At 37.8% G+C, this 19,406-nt stretch overlaps 1 protein-coding gene across 1 annotated transcript in view; it reads left to right on the top strand.

Annotated features, from left to right (window-relative positions):
* Nucleotides 1-7,260, top strand: part of LOC139550048 (collagen alpha-2(VI) chain-like) — a 127,598-nt gene extending 120,338 nt beyond the window's left edge. The window contains exons 27-28 of the mRNA XM_071360629.1: nt 4,295-4,629; nt 6,185-7,260. Of these exons, the coding sequence (XP_071216730.1) occupies nt 4,295-4,629; nt 6,185-6,451 (602 nt within the window). The 3' untranslated portion in view covers nt 6,452-7,260. The remainder of the gene's footprint in view (nt 1-4,294; nt 4,630-6,184) is intronic.
* Nucleotides 7,261-19,406: the final 12,146 nt, after the last annotated feature.

Here is a 19,406-nt window from a genome sequence, read left to right as displayed (position 1 = left end):
GTAGATCTCTGTTCAGTTACATACAGTTAAAGGATGGGTAGATCTTTGTTCAGTTACATACAGTTAAAGGATGGGTAGATCTCTGTTCAGTTACATACAGTTAAAGGATGGGCAGATCTCTGTTCAGTTACATACAGTTAAAGGATGGGTAGATCTTTGTTCAGTTACATACAGTTAAAGGATGGGTAGATCTCTGTTCAGTTACATACAGTTAAAGGATGGGTAGATCTCTGTTCAGTTACATACAGTTAAAGGATGGGTAGATCTCTGTTCAGTTACATACAGTTAAAGGATGGGTAGATCTTTGTTCAGTTACATACAGTTAAAGGATGGGTAGATCTTTGTTCAGTTACATACAGTTAAAGGATGGGCAGATCTCTGTTCAGTTACATACAGTTAAAGGATGGGTAGATCTTTGTTCAGTTACATACAGTTAAAGGATGGGTAGATCTTTGTTCAGTTACATACAGTTAAAGGATGGGTAGATCTTTGTTCAGTTACATACAGTTAAAGGATGGGTAGATCTCTGTTCAGTTACATACAGTTAAAGGATGGGTAGATCTCTGTTCAGTTACATACAGTTAAAGGATGGGTAGATCTTTGTTCAGTTACATACAGTTAAAGGATGGGTAGATCTTTGTTCAGTTACATACAGTTAAAGGATGGGTAGATCTCTGTTCAGTTACATACAGTTAAAGGATGGGTAGATCTTTGTTCAGTTACATACAGTTAAAGGATGGGTAGATCTTTGTTCAGTTACATACAGTTAAAGGATGGGTAGATCTTTGTTCAGTTACATACAGTTAAAGGATGGGTAGATCTCTGTTCAGTTACATACAGTTAAAGGATGGGCAGATCTCTGTTCAGTTACATACAGTTAAAGGATGGGCAGATCTCTGTTCAGTTACATACAGTTAAAGGATGGGTAGATCTTTGTTCAGTTACATACAGTTAAAGGATGGGTAGATCTCTGTTCAGTTACATACAGTTAAAGGATGGGTAGATCTCTGTTCAGTTACATACAGTTAAAGGATGGGTAGATCTCTGTTCAGTTACATACAGTTAAAGGATGGGTAGATCTTTGTTCAGTTACATACAGTTAAAGGATGGGTAGATCTTTGTTCAGTTACATACAGTTAAAGGATGGGTAGATCTCTGTTCAGTTACATACAGTTAAAGGATGGGCAGATCTCTGTTCAGTTACATACAGTTAAAGGATGGGTAGATCTTTGTTCAGTTACATACAGTTAAAGGATGGGTAGATCTTTGTTCAGTTACATACAGTTAAAGGATGGGTAGATCTCTGTTCAGTTACATACAGTTAAAGGATGGGTAGATCTCTGTTCAGTTACATACAGTTAAAGGATGGGTAGATCTTTGTTCAGTTACATACAGTTAAAGGATGGGTAGATCTTTGTTCAGTTACATACAGTTAAAGGATGGGTAGATCTTTGTTCAGTTACATACAGTTAAAGGATGGGTAGATCTCTGTTCAGTTACATACAGTTAAAGGATGGGCAGATCTCTGTTCAGTTACATACAGTTAAAGGATGGGCAGATCTCTGTTCAGTTACATACAGTTAAAGGATGGGTAGATCTTTGTTCAGTTACATACAGTTAAAGGATGGGTAGATCTCTGTTCAGTTACATACAGTTAAAGGATGGGTAGATCTCTGTTCAGTTACATACAGTTAAAGGATGGGTAGATCTCTGTTCAGTTACATACAGTTAAAGGATGGGTAGATCTTTGTTCAGTTACATACAGTTAAAGGATGGGTAGATCTCTGTTCAGTTACATACAGTTAAAGGATGGGCAGATCTCTGTTCAGTTACATACAGTTAAAGGATGGGTAGATCTCTGTTCAGTTACATACAGTTAAAGGATGGGTAGATCTTTGTTCAGTTACATACAGTTAAAGGATGGGTAGATCTTTGTTCAGTTACATACAGTTAAAGGATGGGTAGATCTTTGTTCAGTTACATACAGTTAAAGGATGGGTAGATCTTTGTTCAGTTACATACAGTTAAAGGATGGGTAGATCTTTGTTCAGTTACATACAGTTAAAGGATGGGTAGATCTCTGTTCAGTTACATACAGTTAAAGGATGGGTAGATCTCTGTTCAGTTACATACAGTTAAAGGATGGGTAGATCTTTGTTCAGTTACATACAGTTAAAGGATGGGTAGATCTTTGTTCAGTTACATACAGTTAAAGGATGGGTAGATCTCTGTTCAGTTACATACAGTTAAAGGATGGGTAGATCTTTGTTCAGTTACATACAGTTAAAGGATGGGTAGATCTTTGTTCAGTTACATACAGTTAAAGGATGGGTAGATCTCTGTTCAGTTACATACAGTTAAAGGATGGGTAGATCTTTGTTCAGTTACATACAGTTAAAGGATGGGTAGATCTTTGTTCAGTTACATACAGTTAAAGGATGGGTAGATCTCTGTTCAGTTACATACAGTTAAAGGATGGGTAGATCTCTGTTCAGTTACATACAGTTAAAGGATGGGTAGATCTTTGTTCAGTTACATACAGTTAAAGGATGGGTAGATCTCTGTTCAGTTACATACAGTTAAAGGATGGGTAGATCTCTGTTCAGTTACATACAGTTAAAGGATGGGTAGATCTTTGTTCAGTTACATACAGTTAAAGGATGGGCAGATCTCTGTTCAGTTACATACAGTTAAAGGATGGGTAGATCTCTGTTCAGTTACATACAGTTAAAGGATGGGCAGATCTCTGTTCAGTTACATACAGTTAAAGGATGGGTAGATCTCTGTTCAGTTACATACAGTTAAAGGATGGGTAGATCTTTGTTCAGTTACATACAGTTAAAGGATGGGCAGATCTCTGTTCAGTTACATACAGTTAAAGGATGGGTAGATCTCTGTTCAGTTACATACAGTTAAAGGATGGGCAGATCTCTGTTCAGTTACATACAGTTAAAGGATGGGTAGATCTCTGTTCAGTTACATACAGTTAAAGGATGGGTAGATCTTTGTTCAGTTACATACAGTTAAAGGATGGGCAGATCTCTGTTCAGTTACATACAGTTAAAGGATGGGTAGATCTCTGTTCAGTTACATACAGTTAAAGGATGGGCAGATCTCTGTTCAGTTACATACAGTTAAAGGATGGGTAGATCTTTGTTCAGTTACATACAGTTAAAGGATGGGTAGATCTCTGTTCAGTTACATACAGTTAAAGGATGGGCAGATCTCTGTTCAGTTACATACAGTTAAAGGATGGGTAGATCTCTGTTCAGTTACATACAGTTAAAGGATGGGTAGATCTTTGTTCAGTTACATACAGTTAAAGGATGGGCAGATCTCTGTTCAGTTACATACAGTTAAAGGATGGGTAGATCTTTGTTCAGTTACATACAGTTAAAGGATGGGCAGATCTCTGTTCAGTTACATACAGTTAAAGGATGGGTAGATCTCTGTTCAGTTACATACAGTTAAAGGATGGGTAGATCTTTGTTCAGTTACATACAGTTAAAGGATGGGCAGATCTCTGTTCAGTTACATACAGTTAAAGGATGGGCAGATCTCTGTTCAGTTACATACAGTTAAAGGATGGGTAGATCTCTGTTCAGTTACATACAGTTAAAGGATGGGTAGATCTCTGTTCAGTTACATACAGTTAAAGGATGGGTAGATCTCTGTCCAGTTACATACAGTTAAAGGATGGGTAGATCTCTGTTCAGTTACATACAGTTAAAGGATGGGTAGATCTTTGTTCAGTTACATGACAAATTATAAGGTGTTCTTCAGGGTTTGGTACTTGGACCCCTGCAGTTCTCTTTATACATGTTGGTACTTTAATTCCTATACATGGTAGGGATGTCATCACCATAATAATGACATATATCTATGGTTATCAATGAACCTACATGTACAGGCTGCTGTTAAACATTTCACTGTACCGACAGTGTTACGATGCGCCAGACGGCTGCCCTGTAGAACACAGACAGTACCGTTATAAGTTATACTGGATGACAGCCAGTCAACTTCCCCTGTTCGCTCAGATGATGTTATCAAGCTGTGTGTGTGTGTGTGTGTGTGTGTGTGTGTGTGTGTGTGTGTGTGTGTGTGTGTGTGTGTGTGTGTGTGTGTGTGTGTGTGTGTGTGTGTGTGTGTGTGTGTGTGTGTGTGTGTGTGTGTGTGTTTGTGTGCGAGTTAACATGTGTTGCTGTGTGTCTATGTATGTTCATAGTTCAAGTAGATGCATGTGTGCCAATACGTGTGTGATGCTCCAATGTCTGTATGCCTGTGTGTGTTTCAGAGCCAGCGGTGGCCAGCTGTGTCCAGCGCCCTGTGGACCTTGTGTTCATGCTGGACGGGTCAGAGAGGATGGGAGTGGAGAACCACCGCCGCGCCAAGGAGTTCATCGAGAACGTGGCGCGCCGCCTCACCCTGGCCAATGGCCAATCAGACGACAGGAACGCCCGCATCGCCCTGCTGCAGTACGGCAGCAAATCAGAACAGAAGGTTGAGTTTTCGCTCACACACAATCTGACGGTGATCGCTGATTCGCTGGCTGGGATGAGCTACATGGACTCCGCCTCCTCTCTGGGCAGCGCCATCATACACGCTGTCAACAACCTGGTGATGTCACAGGTACACGTTACACACACACGCTGTCAACAACCTGGTGATGTCACAGGTACACGTTACACACACACGCTGTCAACAACCTGGTGATGTCACAGGTACACGTTACACACACACGCTGTCAACAACCTGGTGATGTCACAGGTACACGTTACGCACACACGCTGTCAACAACCTGGTGATGTCACAGGTACACGTTACACACACACTCTGTCAACAACCTGGTGATGTCACAGGTACACGCCATCACACACGCTGTCAACAACCTGGTGATGTCACAGGTACACGTTACACACACACGCTGTCAACAACCTGGTGATGTCACAGGTACACGTTACGCACACACGCTGTCAACAACCTGGTGATGTCACAGGTACACGTTACACACACACTCTGTCAACAACCTGGTGATGTCACAGGTACACGCCATCACACACGCTGTCAACAACCTGGTGATGTCACAGGTACACGTTACGCACACACGCTGTCAACAACCTGGTGATGTCACAGGTACACGTTACACACACACGCTGTCAACAACCTGGTGATGTCACAGGTACACGTTACGCACACACGCTGTCAACAACCTGGTGATGTCACAGGTACACGTTACACACACACGCTGTCAACAACCTGGTGATGTCACAGGTACACGTTACACACACACGCTGTCAACAACCTGGTGATGTCACAGGTACACGTTACGCACACACGCTGTCAACAACCTGGTGATGTCACAGGTACACGTTACACACACACGCTGTCAACAACCTGGTGATGTCACAGGTACACGCCATCACACACGCTGTCAACAACCTGGTGATGTCACAGGTACACGTTACGCACACACGCTGTCAACAACCTGGTGATGTCACAGGTACACGTTACACACACACGCTGTCAACAACCTGGTGATGTCACAGGTACACGCCATCACACACGCTGTCAACAACCTGGTGATGTCACAGGTACACGTTACGCACACACGCTGTCAACAACCTGGTGATGTCACAGGTACACGTTACACACACACGCTGTCAACAACCTGGTGATGTCACAGGTACACGTTACACACACACGCTGTCAACAACCTGGTGATGTCACAGGTACACGTTACACACACACGCTGTCAACAACCTGGTGATGTCACAGGTACACGTTACACACACACGCTGTCAACAACCTGGTGATGTCACAGGTACACGTTACGCACACACGCTGTCAACAACCTGGTGATGTCACAGGTACACGTTACACACACACGCTGTCAACAACCTGGTGATGTCACAGGTACACGTTACGCACACACGCTGTCAACAACCTGGTGATGTCACAGGTACACGTTACGCACACACTCTGTCAACAACCTGGTGATGTCACAGGTACACGTTACGCACACACGCTGTCAACAACCTGGTGATGTCACAGGTACACGTTACGCACACACGCTGTCAACAACCTGGTGATGTCACAGGTACACGTTACACACACACTGTCAACAACCTGGACAGTTCTACCTACATTGTACACTGTATAACGATACTGTCTCTCTGTTCTACAGGGCAGCCGTCTGGCGCGTCGTAACGCAGAACTGTCTTTTGTCTTCATTACCGACGGAATCACGGCCAGCGAAAGCCTGGAAGAGGGCGTGTCGGCCATGAGGCGGGCTGAGGGTGTTCCCACGGTGATCGCCATGGGGACCGACACGGACCAGGACGTGCTGAGGAAGGTTGCCCTGGGAGACACGTCAGCCATCTTTAGAGGAGAGGACTACGCCACGCTGGGGAAACCCACCTTCTTCGAACGCTTCATCCGCTGGGTCTGCTAATCAGCTAACGAGCTCGTTAGAGCTAACGAGCTGTGTTAACAAACAGTTAAAGGTGCAATCCGTAAGAATCTTTTTAGTAACGAATAAACAAACAAATCAATGTGTTCTCAGATGTGAAGGTGCTCTGTGCTTTGCAAAGTTTAAGCAAAAAGTGGCAGAACTCGGAAGCTCAACTTCTAGCTCATCCAAGAGACACAAGGCACTCCAGATTTTACTATCTTTTAAATGAATTCAATTACAGATTTCACCTTTAACTAGCTAAGCCCAAACAACCAAAGCCTCTCTCATCAGAGAGTTACTGATACTGAAGTGGATAAAAAGGTTGCAATTGTAAGTCTTGTTTCTGTTTTTTTTGTTGTATTGTGTTTCTAGAAGAGATCCCTCACTGTGAGGTCTGTATTTTACACTAAAGGTGCTATTCTAGTGGAAGGCGTTACATACACACGGTCTCGTGTTGCACAAACAATCAACTCTGTTTATCAAACAGTCTTCATTTTTAAACAGTTCAGTTTTTCAAACTTTGTAATTTCAATAGAAGTGCCGCTTTATACTTTGTTATTCTAGTTCAGGGGACCGTACACTCATTTAGACACACACACACACACACACATCACACACACACACACACACACACACACACACACACACACACACACACACACACACACACACATCACACAACACACAACACACAACACACAACACACACATCACACATACGCACACACACACACACACACACACACACACTGAAAATGCGTTTGTTGTAAACTGAACCGTATGTAATAAAGCCAGCTGTGGTGAAACCAGACCTGTGTGTGAGTGTGTTTGTACACATCTGTATTGCACCTGTATTTAACATCTTCTAGATGTGAACCATAAGTATCCTGTCTATCCTCTGGAGTGTCTGGGAGTTAGCCACAACCTTCTGTGTCTTTGACGCCCCCCCCCCCTGCCGTTTAAAGGGGAATGGGAACACTTGGCTTTGATGCCCCCCCAGATGTTTAAAGGGGAATGGAATGGAAACACTTGGCTTTGATGCCCCCCCTGCTGTTTAAAGGGGAATGGAAACACCAGCTAACTGTAAATTGCCATATTGGCATTGTTGCATCACTGGTATAATTTCCCCAAATTGTCTGAATCCCAAAACTGACTGAAAGACCATGAACTCTGCGTTAATGATCAACATCTGCTGGTGTCAGACCGTATATGAAAACATGAATCATGATATGATATGATATGACATACAATAGCAAAAATATATGTTTTTTATTGTCACATACAACGGATAGGTGCAGTGAAATGTTGTTTTAAAGGGTCAGCCAATCAGGGTTAATTGCCTTAAGGGCACACCACATCAATCAAATGGTAATCAGTCAAAAAAAACACTTGTGAACCTAGCTAGGTAAACAACGTATAAGATTACACACATCACGTAACGTTAGCTAACGAGCAAGCCAGCTAACGTTAGAAACCACTTTCTGTCAAAATTAGAAACGTGTAATATCTGAAAATGTAGCTAGCTAATGCTAGACTATTTTGCATGTCTACATCTTCATGCATGATGGATGCTTCTCCCTGTCACAGATGCGATGCCACGGTTGCCCTTAGTTTGAAGATGTAATCCGGAGACAGGTGTTTTCTCCAACTCCTTAGCTATCAGACTCTAATGAACTGATTTCAAAACTCTCCAGAAAGTGGAGAGCAACACTTATGCAGCTCCACTACATGAGACATTTTTTTTTAAAGCCGCGTTCTACAGGATTACCAACACAGACTGACCAGCTCAAATAGACAGAAGCCTTCTATATGGCAGACCAATCCGAACTCCTCTCTCAGCATGTCCAGCCCACTCATTATCTCAGCCAATCTTGGCTATTGTGAAGGTTGCTGACTTCTTCTGTGGCTTAACAAACAAGGCGCGTAATTTAACAATTGTATTCAGATTTGCAGATGGCATACAAGTTTGTTATTAAGTCACATGAAAGTTGACATGTCCCAGAAAGCATTTCTGCCAGAAAAAAAAAGAATTTAATAAAAAAAACTTTCAAATGGCTCTCCTGTGAAGTCGTGACTTGAGACATACGCCTGACAGTAGATATAGCTGGTCTGTCGTAATATAATATAGACAGTAGATGTAGCTGGTATGTCATAATATAATAGAGACAGTAGATATAGCTGGTCTGTTATAATATAGTAGAGACATTAGATCTAGCTAGTCTGACATAATATAATAGAGACAGTAGTTCTAGCTGGTATTTCATAATATAAAAGAGACAGTAGATCTATCTGGTCTGTCGTAGTATAATAGAGACAGTAGATCTTGTTGGTCTGTCATAATATAATACAGACAGTAGATCTAGCTGGTCTGTTGTAATATAATTGAGACAGCATATATAGCTGATCTGTCATAATATAATAAAGACAGTAGATCTAGCTGGTCTGTCATAATATAATAGAGACAGTAGATCTTGTTGGTCTGTCATAATATAATACAGACAGTAGATCTAGCTGGTCTGTTGTAGTATAATTGAGACAGCATATATAGCTGATCTGTCATAATATAATAAAGACAGTAGATCTAGCTGGTCTGTCATAATATAATAGAGACAGTAGATCTTGTTGGTCTGTCATAATATAATACAGACAGTAGATCTAGCTGGTCTGTCGTAGTATAATAGAGACAGTAGATCTTGTTGGTCTGTCATAATATAATACAGACAGTAGATCTAGCTGGTCTGTTGTAATATAATTGAGACAGCATATATAGCTGATCTGTCATAATATAATAAAGACAGTAGATCTAGCTGGTCTGTCATAATATAATAGAGACAGTAGATCTTGTTGGTCTGTCATAATATAATACAGACAGTAGATCTAGCTGGTCTGTTGTAGTATAATTGAGACAGCATATATAGCTGATCTGTCATAATATAATAAAGACAGTAGATCTAGCTGGTCTGTCATAATATAGTAGAGACAGTAGATCTAGCTAGACTGCCATAATATAAAAGAGACAGTAGATCTATCTGGTCTGTCGTAGTATAATAGAGACAGTAGATCTTGTTGGTCTGTCATAATATAATACAGACAGTAGATCTAGCTGGTCTGTTGTAATATAATTGAGACAGCATATATAGCTGATCTGTCATAATATAATAAAGACAGTAGATCTAGCTGGTCTGTCATAATATAGTAGAGACAGTAGATCTAGCTGGTCTGTCATAATATATTTGAGACAGCATATATAGCTGATCTGTCATAATATAATTGTAACAGTAGATATAGCTGATCTGCCATAATATATTAGAGACTGTAGATGTAGCTGGTCTATCATAAAATAGAAGAGACAGTAGTTCTAGCTGGTCTGCCATAATATAATTGAGACAGTAAATCTTGTTGGTCTGTCTTAATATAATAGATACATTAGATCAAGCTGGTCTGTCATAGGATAATAGAGACAGTAGATCTAGCTGGTCTGTCATAATATAATTGAGACAGTAGATCTAGCTGGTCTGTCATAATATATTATAGACTCTAGATGTAGCTGGTCTTTCATAATATAGAAGAGACAGTAGATCTAGCTGGTCTGTCATAATATAATTGAGACAGTAAATCTTGTTGGTCTGTCTTAATATAATAGATACATTAGATCAAGCTGGTCTGTCATAGGATAATAGAGACAGTAGATCTAGCTGGTCTGTCATAATATAAAAGAGACAGTAGATCTAGCTGGACTGTCATAATATAATAGAGATAATAGATCTAACTGGTCTGTCATAATATAATAGAGGCAGTAGATCTAGCTGGTCTGTCATAATATATTATAGACAGTAGATCTTGTTTGTCTGTCGAAATATAATATAGACAGTAGATGTACTTGGTATGTCATAATATAATAGAGATAATAGATCTAGCTGGTCTATCATAAAATAGAAGAGACAGTAGATCTAGCTGGTCTGCAATAATATAATTGAAATAGTAGATCTAGATGGTTTGTCATAATATAATTGAGGCAGTAAATCTTGTTGGTCTGTCATAATATTATAGAGACATGAGATCAAGCTGGTAGTCATAGGATAATAGAGACAGTAGATCTAGCTGGTCTGTCATAATATAAAAGAGACAGTAGATCTAGCTGGTCTGTCAATATATAATAGATACAGTAGATGTTGCTGGACTGTCATAATATAATAGAGACAGTAGATCTTGTTTGTCTGTCGTAATATAATACAGACAGTAGACGTACTTGGTATGTCATAATATAATAGAGATAATAGATCTAGCTGGTCTGTCATAATATATTAGAGACTGTTGACCTAGCTGGTCTGCCATACTATAATTGAGACAGTAGATCTAGCTGGTCTGTCATAATATAAATGAGACAGTAGATCTAGCTGGTCTGTCATAATGTAATAGAGACAGTAGATCTAGCTGGTCTGTCATAATATACTAGAGACAGCAAATCTAGCTGGTCTTTCATAATATAATAGAGACAAAATATTTAGCTGGTCTTTCGTAATATAAATGAGACGGTAGATCTAGCTGTTCTGCCATAGTCTAATAGAGATAATAGATCTAGCTGGTCTGTCCTAAATAATTGAGACAGTAGTTCTAGCTGGTCTGTCATAATATAATAGAGACAGTAGATCTAGCTGGTCTGTCATAATATAAATGAGACAGTAGATCTAGCTGGTCTGTCGTAATATAACAGAGACAGTAGATCTAGCTGGTCTGTCGTAATATAACAGAGACAGTAAATCTAGCTGGTCTGTCACAATATAGTAGATATAATAGATCGAGCTGGTCTGTCATAATATTGTAGAGGCAGTCAATCTAGCTGGTCTATCGTAATATAATTGAGACAGTAGATCTAGTTGGTCTTGTCATAATATAAAAGTTGCAGTAGATCTAGCTGGTCTGTCATAATATAATACAGACAGTTCATGTAGCTGGTCTGTCATAAAATAATTGAGACAGCAGATCTAGCTGGTCTGTCAGAATATAATAGAGACAGTAGATCTAGCTGGTCTGTCATAATATAATAGAGACAGTAGATCTAGCTGGTCTGTCATAATATAATAGAGACAGTAGATCTAGCTGGTCTGTCGTAATATAAAAGAGGCAGTAGATCTAGCTAGTCTGTCATAACATAATAGAGACAGTAGATCTAGCTGGTCTGTCGTAATATAATAGAGACAGTATATCTAGCTGGTCTGTCGTAATATAATAGAGACAGTAGTTCTAGCTGTTTTGCCGTAATATAAAAAGATAATATATCTAGCTGGTCTGTCATAAAATAATAGAGACAGTAGTTCTAGCTGGTCTGTCGTAATATAATAGAGACAGTAGTTCTAGATGTTTTGCCGTAATATAAAAAGATAATATATCTAGCTGGTCTGTCATAAAATAATTGAGACAGTAGATGGAGCTTGTCTGTCATAATATAATAGAGACAGTAGATGTAGCTGGTCTGTCATAATATAGTAGAGACAGTAGATCTAGCTGGTCTGTCATAATATAACCGACACAGTACATCTAGCTGGTCTGTCATAATATAATAGAGACTGTAGATCTAGCTTGTCTGTCATAATATAATAGAGACAGTAAATCTAGCTGGTCTTTCGTAGTATAATAGAGACAGCAGATCTAGCTGTTCTGCCCCAATATAATAGAGATAATATATCTAGCTGGTCTGTCATAATATAATTGAGACTGTAGATCTAGCTTGTCTGTCATAATATAATAGAGACAGTAAATCTAGCTGGTCTTTCATTGTATAGTAGAGACAGCAGATCTAGATGTTCTGCCCCAATATAATAGAGATAATATATCTAGCTGGTTTGTCATAAAATAGTAGAGACAGTAAATCTAGCTGGTCTTTCGTAGTATAATAGAGAAAATAGATCTAGCTGGTCTGTCATGAAATAATTGAGACAGTAGATCTAGCTGGTCTGTCATAAAATAATTGTGACAGTAGATCTAGCTGGTCTGTCATAAAATAATAGAGACAGTAGATCTAGCTGGTCTGTCATGATATAATAGAGACGGTAGTTCTAGCTGGTCTGTCATAATATAATAGAGACAGTAGATGTAGCTGGTCTGTCATAAAATAATTAAGACAGTAGATCTAGCTGGTCTGTCATAATGTAATAGAGACAGTAGTTCTAGCTGTTCTGCCATAATATATAAAGATAATATATCTAGCTGGTCTGTCATAAAATAATTGAGACAGTAGATGTAGCTGGTCTGTCATAATATAATAAAGACATTAGTTTTAGCTGGTCTGTCAGAAAATAATTGAGACAGTAGATATAGCTGGTCTGTCATAATATAATAAAGACAGTAGATGTAGCGGATCTGTAATATTATAATAGAGATAATAGATCTAGCTGGTCTGTCATAAAATATTTGAGACAGTAGATCTAGCTGGTCTGTCGTAATATAATAGAGACAGTATATCTAGCTGGTCTGTCGTAATATAATAGAGACAGTAGATCTAGCTGGTCTGTCGTAATATAATAGAGACAGTATATCTAGCTGGTCTGTCGTAATATAATAGAGACAGTAGTTCTAGCTGTTTTGCCGTAATATAAAAAGATAATATATCTAGCTGGTCTGTCATAAAATAATTGAGACAGTAGATCTAGCTTGTCTGTCATAATATAATAGAGACAGTAGATGTAGCTGGTCTGTAATAATATAGTAGAGACAGTAGATCTAGCTGGTCTGTCATAATATAACCGACACAGTAAATCTAGCTGGTCTGTCATAATATAATAGAGACTGTAGATCTAGTTTGTCTGTCATAATATAATAGAGACAGTAAATCTAGCTGGTCTTTCGTAGTATAATAGAGACAGCAGATCTAGCTGTTCTGCCCCAATATAATAGAGATAATATATCTAGCTGGTCTGTCATAATATAATTGAGACTGTAGATCTAGCTTGTCTGTCATAATATAATAGAGACAGTAAATCTAGCTGGTCTTTCATTGTATAGTAGAGACAGCAGATCTAGATGTTCTGCCCCAATATAATAGAGATAATATATCTAGCTGGTTTGTCATAAAATAGTAGAGTCAGTAAATCTAGCTGGTCTTTCGTATTATAATAGAGAAAATAGATGTAGCTGGTCTGTCATAAAATAATTGAGAGAATAGATCTAGCTGGTCTGTCATAATATAATAGAGACAGTATATCTAGCTGGTCTGTCATAATATAATAGAGACAGTAGTTCTAGCTGGTCTGTCATAATATAATAGAGACAGTATATCTAGCTGGTCTGTCATAATATAATAGAGACAGTATATCTAGCTGGTCTGTCATAATATAATAGAGACAGTAGTTCTAGCTGGTCTCTCATTATATAATAGTGACAGTACATCTAGCTGGTCTGTCATAAAATAATTGAGACAGTAGTTCTAGCTGGTCAGTCGTAATATAATAGAGACAGTAGATCTAGCTGGTCTGTTGTAATATAATATAGACAGTAGGTCTAGCTGGTCTGTCATAAAATAATAGAGACAGTAGATGTAGCTGGTCTGTCATAATATAATTGACAGAATAGATCTAGCTGGTCTGTCATAATATAATAGAGACAGTATATCTAGCTGGTCTGTCATAATATAATAGAGACAGTAGTTCTAGCTGGTCTGTCATAATATAATAGAGACAGTATATCTAGCTGGTCTGTCATAATATAATAGAGACATTAGATCTAGCTCGTCTGTCATAATATGATAGAGACAGTAAATCTAGCTGGTCTGTCATGACATAATAGAGACAGTAGTTCTAGCTGTTCTGCCATAATATATAAAGATAATATATCTAGCTGGTCTGTCATAAAATAATTGAGACAGTAGATGTAGCTGGTCTGTCATAATATAATAAAGACATTAGTTTTAGCTGGTCTGTCAGAAAATAATTGAGACAGTAGATATAGCTGGTCTGTCATAATATAATAGAGACAGTAGATGTAGCGGATCTGTAATATTATAATAGAGATAATAGATCTAGCTGGTCTGTCATAAAATATTTGAGACAGTAGATCTAGCTGGTCTGTCGTAATATAATAGAGACAGTATATCTAGCTGGTCTGTCGTAATATAATAGAGACAGTAGATCTAGCTGGTCTGTCATAATATAATAGAGACAGTATATCTAGCTGGTCTGTCGTAATATAATAGAGACAGTAGTTCTAGCTGTTTTGCCGTAATATAAAAAGATAATATATCTAGCTGGTCTGTCATAAAATAATTGAGACAGTAGATCTAGCTTGTCTGTCATAATATAATAGAGACAGTAGATGTAGCTGGTCTGTCATAATATAGTAGAGACAGTAGATCTAGCTGGTCTGTCATAATATAACCGACACAGTAAATCTAGCTGGTCTGTCATAATATAATAGAGACTGTAGATCTAGCTTGTCTGTCATAATATAATAGAGACAGTAAATCTAGCTGGTCTTTCGTAGTATAATAGAGACAGCAGATCTAGCTGTTCTGCCCCAATATAATAGAGATAATATATCTAGCTGGTCTGTCATAATATAATTGAGACTGTAGATCTAGCTTGTCTGTCATAATATAATAGAGACAGTAAATCTAGCTGGTCTTTCATTGTATAGTAGAGACAGCAGATCTAGATGTTCTGCCCCAATATAATAGAGATAATATATCTAGCTGGTTTGTCATAAAATAGTAGAGACAGTAAATCTAGCTGGTCTTTCGTAGTATAATAGAGAAAATAGATCTAGCTGGTCTGTCATAAAATAATTGAGACAGTAGATCTAGCTGGTCTGTCATAAAATAATTGTGACAGTAGATCTAGCTGTCTGTCATAAAATAATAGAGACAGTAGATCTAGCTGGTCTGTCATGATATAATAGAGACGGTAGTTCTAGCTGGTCTGTCATAATATAATAGAGACAGTAGATGTAGCTGGTCTGTCATAAAATAATTAAGACAGTAGATCTAGCTGGTCTGTCATAATGTAATAGAGACAGTAGTTCTAGCTGTTCTGCCATAATATATAAAGATAATATATCTAGCTGGTCTGTCATAAAATAATTGAGACAGTAGATGTAGCTGGTCTGTCATAATATAATAAAGACATTAGTTTTAGCTGGTCTGTCAGAAAATAATTGAGACAGTAGATATAGCTGGTCTGTCATAATATAATAAAGACAGTAGATGTAGCGGATCTGTAATATTATAATAGAGATAATAGATCTAGCTGGTCTGTCATAAAATATTTGAGACAGTAGATCTAGCTGGTCTGTCGTAATATAATAGAGACAGTATATCTAGCTGGTCTGTCATAATATAATAGAGACAGTAGATCTAGCTGGTCTGTCGTAATATAATAGAGACATTAGATCTAGCTGGTCTGTCATAATATAATAGAGACAGTAGTTCTAGCTGTTTTGCCGTAATATAAAAAGATAATATATCTAGCTGGTCTGTCATAAAATAATTGAGACAGTAGATCTAGCTTGTCTGTCATAATATAATAGAGACAGTAGATGTAGCTGGTCTGTCATAATATAGTAGAGACAGTAGATCTAGCTGGTCTGTCATAATATAACCGACACAGTAAATCTAGCTGGTCTGTCATAATATAATAGAGACTGTAGATCTAGCTTGTCTGTCATAATATAATAGAGACAGTAGATCTAGCTGGTCTGTCATAATATAACAGACATTAGATCATGCTGGTCTGTCATAATATAATAGGGATAATATATCTAGCTGGTCTGTCATAATATAATTGAGACTGTAGATCTAGCTTGTCTGTCATAATATAATAGAGACAGTAAATCTAGCTGGTCTTTCATTGTATAGTAGAGACAGCAGATCTAGATGTTCTGCCCCAATATAATAGAGATAATATATCTAGCTGGTTTGTCATAAAATAGTAGAGACAGTAAATCTAGCTGGTCTTTCGTAGTATAATAGAGAAAATAGATGTAGCTGGTCTGTCATAAAATAATTGAGAGAATAGATCTAGCTGGTCTGTCATAATATAATAGAGACAGTATATCTAGCTGGTCTGTCATAATATAATAGAGACAGTAGTTCTAGCTGGTCTGTCATAATATAATAGAGACAGTATATCTAGCTGGTCTGTCATAATATAATAGAGACAGTATATCTAGCTGGTCTGTCATAATATAATAGAGACAGTAGTTCTAGCTGGTCTCTCATTATATAATAGAGACAGTACATCTAGCTGGTTTGTCATAAAATAATTGAGACAGTAGTTCTAGCTGGTCAGTCGTAATATAATAGAGACAGTAGATCTAGCTGGTCTGTTGTAATATAATATAGACAGTAGGTCTAGCTGGTCTGTCATAAAATAATAGAGACAGTAGATGTAGCTGGTCTGTCATAATATAATTGAGACATTAGATCTAGCTGGTCTGTCATAATATAATACAGACAGTATATCTAGCTGGTCTGTCATAATATAATAGAGACAGTAGATCTAGCTGGTCTGTCATAATATAATAGAGACAGTATATCTAGCTGGTCTGTCATAATATAATAGAGACATTAGATCTAGCTGGTCTGTCATAATATGATAGAGACAGTAAATCTAGCTGGTCTGTCATGACATAATAGAGACAGTAGTTCTAGCTGGTCTGTCATAATATAGTAGAGACAGTAGATCTAGCTGGTCTATCATAATATAATAGGGACAGTATACCTAGCTGGTCTGTCATAACATAATAGAGACAGTAGATCTAGCTGGTCTGTCATAATATAGTAGAGACAGTAGATCTAGCTGGTCTGTCATAATATAATAGGGACAGTATATCCAGCTGCTCTGTCATAACATAATAGAACCAGTAGATCTAGCTGGTCTGTCATAATATAATAGAGACAGTAGATCTAGCTGGTCTGTCATAACAAAACAGAGACAGTAGATCTAGCTGGTCTGTTATAATATAATAGAGACAGTAGATCTAGCTGGTCTGTCATAATATAATAGAGACATTAGATCTAGCTGGTCTGTCATAATATAATAGAGACAGTAAATCTAGCTGGTCTGTCATGATATAATAGAGACAGTAGTTCTAGCTGGTTTGTCATAATATAATAGAGACAGTAGATGTAGCTGGTCTGTCATAATATAATTGAGAGAATAGATCTAGCTGGTCTGTCATAATATAATAGAGACAGTATATCTAGCTGGTCTGTCATAATATAATAGAGACAGTAGTTCTAGCTGGTCTGTCATAATATAATAGAGACAGTATATCTAGCTGGTCTGTCATAATATAATAGAGACAGTAGTTCTAGCTGGTCTGTCATAAAATAATAGAGACAGTAGTTCTAGCTGGTCTGTCGTAATATAATAGAGACAGTAGTTCTAGATGTTTTGCCGTAATATAAAAAGATAATATATCTAGCTGGTCTGTCATAAAATAATTGAGACAGTAGATGGAGCTTGTCTGTCATAATATAATAGAGACAGTAGATGTAGCTGGTCTGTCATAATATAGTAGAGACAGTAGATCTAGCTGGTCTGTCATAATATAACCGACACAGTACATCTAGCTGGTCTGTCATAATATAATAGAGACTGTAGATCTAGCTTGTCTGTCATAATATAATAGAGACAGTAAATCTAGCTGGTCTTTCGTAGTATAATAGAGACAGCAGATCTAGCTGTTCTGCCCCAATATAATAGAGATAATATATCTAGCTGGTCTGTCATAATATAATTGAGACTGTAGATCTAGCTTGTCTGTCATAATATAATAGAGACAGTAAATCTAGCTGGTCTTTCATTGTATAGTAGAGACAGCAGATCTAGATGTTCTGCCCCAATATAATAGAGATAATATATCTAGCTGGTTTGTCATAAAATAGTAGAGACAGTAAATCTAGCTGGTCTTTCGTAGTATAATAGAGAAAATAGATCTAGCTGGTCTGTCATAAAATAATTGAGACAGTAGATCTAGCTGGTCTGTCATAAAATAATTGTGACAGTAGATCTAGCTGGTCTGTCATAAAATAATAGAGACAGTAGATCTAGCTGGTCTGTCATGATATAATAGAGACGGTAGTTCTAGCTGGTCTGTCATAATATAATAGAGACAGTAGATGTAGCTGGTCTGTCATAAAATAATTAAGACAGTAGATCTAGCTGGTCTGTCATAATGTAATAGAGACAGTAGTTCTAGCTGTTCTGCCATAATATATAAAGATAATATATCTAGCTGGTCTGTCATAAAATAATTGAGACAGTAGATGTAGCTGGTCTGTCATAATATAATAAAGACATTAGTTTTAGCTGGTCTGTCAGAAAATAATTGAGACAGTAGATATAGCTGGTCTGTCATAATATAATAGAGACAGTAGATGTAGCGGATCTGTAATATTATAATAGAGATAATAGATCTAGCTGGTCTGTCATAATATAATAGAGACAGTAGATCTAGCTGGTCTGTCGTAATATAATAGAGACAGTAGATCTAGCTGGTCTGTCGTAATATAATAGAGACATTAGATCTAGCTGGTCTGTCGTAATATAATAGAGACAGTATATCTAGCTGGTCTGTCGTAATATAATAGAGACAGTAGTTCTAGCTGTTTTGCCGTAATATAAAAAGATAATATATCTAGCTGGTCTGTCATAAAATAATTGAGACAGTAGATCTAGCTTGTCTGTCATAATATAATAGAGACAGTAGATGTAGCTGGTCTGTCATAATATAGTAGAGACAGTAGATCTAGCTGGTCTGTCATAATATAACCGACACAGTAAATCTAGCTGGTCTGTCATAATATAATAGAGACTGTAGATCTAGCTTGTCTGTCATAATATAATAGAGACAGTAAATCTAGCTGGTCTTTCGTAGTATAATAGAGACAGCAGATCTAGCTGTTCTGCCCCAATATAATAGAGATAATATATCTAGCTGGTCTGTCATAATATAATTGAGA

This window comes from Salvelinus alpinus, chromosome 23, assembly GCF_045679555.1.
Source record: "Salvelinus alpinus chromosome 23, SLU_Salpinus.1, whole genome shotgun sequence".
Lineage (NCBI taxonomy): Eukaryota > Metazoa > Chordata > Actinopteri > Salmoniformes > Salmonidae > Salvelinus > Salvelinus alpinus.
This window is presented reverse-complemented; position numbering and strand designations above follow the sequence as displayed.